This window comes from Ixodes scapularis, unplaced genomic scaffold (genome assembly GCF_016920785.2).
Source record: "Ixodes scapularis isolate PalLabHiFi unplaced genomic scaffold, ASM1692078v2 PGA_scaffold0__279_contigs__length_252992795, whole genome shotgun sequence".
Taxonomy (NCBI): domain Eukaryota; kingdom Metazoa; phylum Arthropoda; class Arachnida; order Ixodida; family Ixodidae; genus Ixodes; species Ixodes scapularis.
The window spans coordinates 197670752-197677348 of record NW_024609835.1 but is presented as its reverse complement, the minus strand read 5'-3'; the positions used below and the strand labels follow the sequence as shown (position 1 = coordinate 197677348).

The following is a 6597-nucleotide window of genomic DNA, read 5'->3' as shown; positions in this document are numbered from 1 at the left end:
TAGCTAAAAGCATTTCCAGGGCTACCTCATCGATGTCGCCAGCTTGCCAGTGCGTTCTCTCATCGTAGCCGATTACAAGGTAGTTGTACACAAGGCTGTACAACGCGCTCGGTTCCAACCAAACGCAAATGTGTAAACCAGCCTTTAATGCTGCATAAATTTTATCTACAGTTCAGTTCAGAAAGCGTTTATTGTCTTTTGGGGGGGAGGGGGAGAGTGGGGCTGAGATCAGTGGCTTACAAGCCTGGATGTATGGCCAAGCGAAGGGGTTGAGGGGGCTTATAGATAGGCGGTTAGCCCTGCATCATGGATGAAATCCACGACCGTGGTCATTGACCGCCCGACGTTTGTCGGGATGGCCCTGAGGATGCACCCATTCCTCCATAGTGGAGACTTCACTTCTTCACTTCACTTTATTTCCTTAAAGACCCCTTCGGGAGGGGTATTACATAAGGGGTGGGAGTATATATAAAAAAAACAATAACTTGAACAATAGGTTGTTACGTTGGATTGATGGTTGACACAGCTTCAGCAAACCTTAATGGGCAGGTGATCGTAGCAACTTCGCCGGGAAGGCCGTTCCAGTCTGTTGCAGTACGGGGGAAGAAGGAATTGAAAAAAGTGGCAGTTCGAGTGCGGTGACGGGTGACCTGCAATGGGTGACCTGTTCGGAGAGAGATGCGGGCGTGGGGTACAATGTAGGGCGCGTGATGGAGCGGAGAATAGAAAAACTTGTGAAATAGACATAAGCTAGCAGTTTGGCGACGAGAGGAGAGGTCTAAAAGGCCCGATTCAGCTTTTAAGGATGAGATACTAACTTTGTACGAGTAAGATGAGTGGATGAATCTGGTGGCGCGGTTCTGAACCTGTTCGAGTGCATAACTGAGATAGGCTTGGTGCGGGCTCCAGATGGGGGATGCGTATTCCAGCTTTGACCTTACGAGTGATTTGTATGCTAGCAGTTTTATGCATTGAGGAGCGGTACGTAGATGGCGTTTTAGAAATCCTAAACTTTTATTTGCTGATGAGATAATGTTAGTGACATGTGCGCGCCATGATAGGTCGCTACCTAAGGTGACACCAAGATATTTATAGGACTGTACTAGTTCGACGGGAGTGTTAGCAATTGAATAGGGAAAAAGGAAAGGGTTGGTTCGGCGATGAAAGGACATGAGTTTGCATTTATTAGGATTAAGTGACATGAGCCAGTGGTCGCACCATTCCTGGATGCGGTTGAGGTTTTCCTGTAGATTGATCTGGTCAGAAATGTTAGCAACTGGTTGGTAAATAACGCAGTCATCAGCAAACATACGGATTTGGCAAGTAACGTGTAAGGGTAAATCGTTAATATATATGAGGAATAGCAGTGGGCCCAAGACGGAGCCCTGGGGAACACCTGATGATACTGGTAGGCAGTTGGATGACTGGTTATTAACGAGGACGGACTGAGAGCGATTAGTCAAAAATTCCTGTATCCATTTCAAGACGTCAGGGTCTAATCCTAGCCGAGAAAGTTTTAGTAGCAAGCGTCTATGAGGTACTTTGTCGAAGGCTTTTGCAAAGTCCAGGAAGATAGCGTCAGTTTGGCAGTTAGAGTCGAGATTGGTATGCAAGTCGTGGAGAAAGAGAGCTAGTTGAGTTTCGCAGGAGAAGTTCCTGCGAAACCCGTGCTGAGAAGAGTGAAAGAATTGGTTAGAGTCCAGGAAGTTCATAACGTGGGTATAAATGACGTGTTCCATGATTTTGCAGGGTACGCTTGTTAAGGAAATGGGTCGATAATTTAATGGAGAGTCCTTGTTGCCTGATTTGAAAACGGGAACGACCTTCCCCGCCTTCCAGTCATCTGGAATGCCGCCTGTGAAAAGTGACTGCGAGAACATAAGTGAGAAAAATGATGAACATACATGGTTACAATTCTTCAAAAATTTCGAGGTGATTTCGTCGACGCCCGCTGATGATGACAACTTGATGTTATCAATAATAGACGAAATACCGGCAGTGGAAAATGAGATGGGGTGCATTTCCGATTCAATAGTTACGATTACGGGTGGGAGTGGTGCGTCGGGCTCTTGAGTAAACACTGATGAGAACGCGATATTAAACATGTTAGCGCACTCACTATCGCTAAGCACATTCCCCGATTCATCGGCAAGAGTTAAACCGGGAGTCTGCTGAGGGTTTATGACCTGCCAGAACTTTCTTGGGTTATTGATTAATATGTTTGGTAAGTCAATAAGGAAAAATGAGCGCTTGGCTTCAATGATCGCGTTTAAATATGTTTCTTCGGCCTCGTAGTACCTTTCCCACGCGCATGGGTTTGGTTTTGACTTCGCAGAGCGAAAAAGACGCTTTTTTTTATTTTCCAGCCTCTTAAGGGTTTTAGTGAACCATGGCTTCTGTCGGCTAACACGAAAACTGATTTTAGGAATAAATGTATTTATTAATTCGTTAAACTTGTTCTTGAGTAGTACCCAATTTTCATGGATGGATCGACTTTGATAAGCAGCCTCAAAGTCAGTAAAAAAATTGGTTAAATGGTTATTTATCGCTTCATAATTTCCTTTGTTGTAGAGGCGAATTGTTTTATTTTGAGAAGGGGGCAACGTCGGCGAAAACATAAAATCAGCGTGAATGACCTTATGGTCACTAATTTCCCGTAGGTAAGTAATTGACGACATACTGTCAGGACGGTTGGTTAATATTAGGTCCAAGAGACTTGCAGTCTCTTGCGTGACACGTGTTGGCTCAGTTAATATTTGGGACAGGTTAAAATTGAGGCAAACATCGATAAATTCTCTCGTTTCTGCGTTGCTCGTTGTTGTAGGCGCCACGTTAGCCCAATCGACATAAGGGTAATTAAAATCGCCAAAAAGAAGTATGTGGGCATTGGGATGTTTTGCATTGAGGTGGCACAGCATATCGTTAAGCTGCCCCGGAAAATCGGGACTATTATGCGGCGGCCTGTAACAGACCCCCAACAGCACCGTTTCAGGAGCGGCATGACAGATGAGCCAGAGTATTTCCAGATCGGATGAAGTGTTAATAGTAGTGCATGGTATTTGATGGTTTACGGCAATGAGAACACCTCCCCCGCGAGTACCTTTGCGATCATTACGAAAGAGACGGAAATTTGGCAGGTACGCTAAAACTTCGGAGTCAGTAACATCACTGGTTAGCCAAGTTTCAGTGAGCACAAGTACATTGCATTCAGAAGATAATACAACGCCAGATACGAGTTCGCGCTTCGGAAGAAAGCTGCGTATGTTAGTAAAGATCACCGAAAAAGAAAGATTAGTTCGAGGGGCACGTTGGGGGCGTGTTGTAATTTTCTGTTGACGGTGCGATTGCTATGAGATTTCTTTGACTGATTGGCATGATTCATCGAAAACGTAACGTTTTGCGCCGATGAGCAGTGTTTTGTAGCGCAAAGAAAAGGGAGCAGATTTGCTTCTAGCAAAGGCAAGGAGGTGCTTCCGTGCGTTGCGAACTGAGCGGGAAAAATCTTCGCCCATGCTGAAGTTAGTACCTTTTAATTTACGGCCATTCGAAAGGATGGCTTCTTTAGTTTTGAAAAAGGAGAAGTTCACTATTATTGGTCGTGGACGCTCGACCGAATGACGCCCGAGGCGGTGGGCACGTTCTATTTCTTTCGAGTCTAATGTTACATCAAAAAGTTCAGAGCAAAGGCGAATGATTCTTTGTTCGGACTGGGCAAAAGTCTCTGTAGGTGAGGGATCGGGCACACCATAAAATATTAGATTCTTTCGTCGGGATCGATTTTCAGTGTCGTCCACACGGGCCTCAAGGTCAGAGACCTGACGAGCCGCGTGGGCGGCCCTGGTCACCGTGGCCTCCACCTCAGCACGTAGCGTGGAAAGGCCCTGGTAATGACCCTCCAGGTCAGTCATCCGCCTGCTTAGGTCCGATATGGTCCTATCGGTTATCTGCAGCTGACTTTTTAGGCCCTTTACCTCCTCGATGAGTGTAGTTTGACCTGCAAACAGCTTCTGCAATTCGCTTAGGATTTCACTTGAGGTAACAGGACCCGGATTAGTCTCTACATCTCCAGACAACATCAGTAAGCGGCGGATGACTTGAGCACATTCTCTAGCAACGGCAATGCAACACTGCAGGCTCGGCAGCTGTACTAAAAGATAGTTGCTCGATTTCTTAGACGAGCTAACGTATGACAGACCAACCTGCATGGTGTAGGACAGCGGGTTAATGGACCGTGTTGTGGCACAGCCACCGAGCCCACAGAGTGCAGTCGCCGGATGTTGTTCTTTTATGACTGGCGCATCTGTTGACGTCGATGACGATGGTGCTTCCCACGATGAACTGGGGATCCACGGATCAGATGGCAGCGCCACAAGGTTTAGCGGCGCGTTTGCTGTTGATGACTGCCAATCTCTCGAGCCGTGCGCGTGGCGAAGGGGCGTACTTTCCGTGGCGATAATCCAGGTATCATTCAGGAAGGCTGGAACCATGACGAGGGTGATGAACGAGGTAAGGACCTGCATGGTGTAGGACAGCGGGTTAATGGACCGTGTTGTGGCACAGCCACCGAGCCCACAGAGTGCAGTCGCCGGATGTTGTTCTTTTATGACTGGCGCATCTGTTGACGTCGATGACGATGGTGCTTCCCACGATGAACTGGGGATCCACGGATCAGATGGCAGCGCCACAAGGTTTAGCGGCGCGTTTGCTGTTGATGACTGCCAATCTCTCGAGCCGTGCGCGTGGCGAAGGGGCGTACTTTCCGTGGCGATAATCCAGGTATCATTCAGGAAGGCTGGAACCATGACGAGGGTGATGAACGAGGTAAGGACCTGCATGGTGTAGGACAGCGGGTTGGTGTAGGACAACGAGGTAAGGACCTGCATGGTGTAGACGTCTGATGGTATGTGTTTTCGACGAATCTCTTCTAGCTCCGGGCAGTTCCAGAGTAAGTGGCTTTGGTCGGCAAGAAGGATGGGGTCTTGACGGGAACTGCAGTGGGGTGATGCGGGTGGCGTGGTCCAATGCGCCCTGCTCGCCGGTGTGCGTGTGGTGTTTGTGATTATCCTCCGGAGCAGCACCGTTGATCCCCTGCCTTTTCCGTTCGGGACATTTAGGGCAACGAATAAGCTCAGTGCATGTCCCTCCCGCATCTGGATTTCCCCCGCGAGCCAAGTAGTGTGCCAAGTCACCTCCAAGAACACGGGTACTCGCTCCCGTCTGAGCATGGCGAAGATGGCGAAGACAACGACTACGACCCTGAGGAGGCAAAACAACTCGTTAAAAAAGCCTTAAGACAGACCCTGAGGGCAGCTCTGACCCGCTGCGTAAATGTTATCTACATTGATTCTATGCTTCTTTTCTTTTTTTCTTCCTTGGTTGCGTTTTTGAATAGAAATCGGGCTTGTAGATTTTGACAGATGCGGCTTTTTAACTTGTTTCATCTGATTGTTTAAAAAAAAAACGTCATATCCTTACAGCGCATCGTTTTAGCTCGAAATTATGAGAGGTTTTGAAACTAACAACAAACCACGAGGCGGTTTCACGGGTGAACTTGTTTAAAAAAACAGGTGATTAAGCAATCGTTGATTGAGAGCCATCCACCACGCATTCAATACCAATAGCGAGCAAATAATTCGAACTTGAAATACGTATTTAGCATCCTGTTTATTTTTAGCCGAATTCTACAGATCCACCCCTAAGCAATAAAGCGTTTTAGCAGATCGGTCTGATAACTATGAAAGCGCCACCGATAACGATAAAGTTCATGCGCAAAGGCATTATAGATTTTTAATGGATCATACCAATGACTTCGATTACGATACCCGATACACCGCCACCGCTTTTGCGCATGCATAGTATATCAGGTATCGTTATCGAGAGCTACGGGAGGTATCGGAACGATATGCCATACCTCTCTATCGGCGTAGTATCGAGAATCGATATCCGAGCGATCTACTGAAACTGCCGATTAACTGACATATGTATCATCGATATTCTTCTTCTATTGGTTAAACGCAATCTTATTACTATATTCGTATCGCGTAATGTTAACTTCTAGGTCTCCTTCATAAGCGTAATAAAAATGATGCTATTTACTGGCCCTCGTAAGTGAGCTCACACCGCGCGCTCAAAACAAGCTCTCGCTTATTCGCCGTGCGTCGCGAAATCCTAATAAAACCTTGCAGTCAGCATGCATTCAGCAGAAATGCACTTTCATATCACATTCGGTAAATAGCGCTTATTGAATGTGCCATCGAAGTTCGTCTGAAGAGTATTGATCCAAAATACGGTTTTGTGCATAGAGGCGCTACACGTATTCGACAGTATCGTGTACGAGTTTCCTTCGTCCTCGTGGATATTTTTTTTAGAGCGCAGCTCTTAGGGGCCCGTTCCCGGCTTGAGCGGCGTCGGCGTCGCCGTCGCCGTCGGCGTAACCAAGGTCATCCCAAGGTCACGTGACCCCCGACCCCTCCAGGTCACGTGACCCCTCCCAAGGTCATCTCAAGGTCACGTAACCCCACGTGACCTCAAGGTCAAGTGACCTTGGGGGTCACGTGGGGTCATCTTGGGATCACGTGACCCCCAAGTCACATGACC

At 47.4% G+C, this 6597-nt stretch overlaps 1 protein-coding gene across 2 annotated transcripts; it reads right to left on the bottom strand.

Moving 5' to 3' along the window:
• Window positions 1–407: 407 nt before the first annotated feature.
• LOC120848799 lies at window positions 408–4825 on the bottom strand. Of its 2 annotated transcripts, none has more exons than XM_040220821.3 (2): window positions 4200–4825; window positions 408–664 (listed from the first exon to the last, which is right to left on the bottom strand). In XM_040220821.3, the coding sequence occupies exons 1-2, from the start codon at window positions 4800–4802 to the stop codon at window positions 539–541; spliced, it is 729 nt and encodes a 242-aa protein (XP_040076755.3). In that variant the 5' UTR covers window positions 4803–4825; the 3' UTR covers window positions 408–538. The 2 variants fall into 2 exon arrangements, with proteins under 2 accessions (XP_040076755.3, XP_040360652.2); XM_040504718.2 differs by lacking the exon at window positions 408–664 and adding an exon at window positions 3076–4199 and having other exon boundaries at window positions 4515–4825.
• Window positions 4826–6597: the final 1772 nt, after the last annotated feature.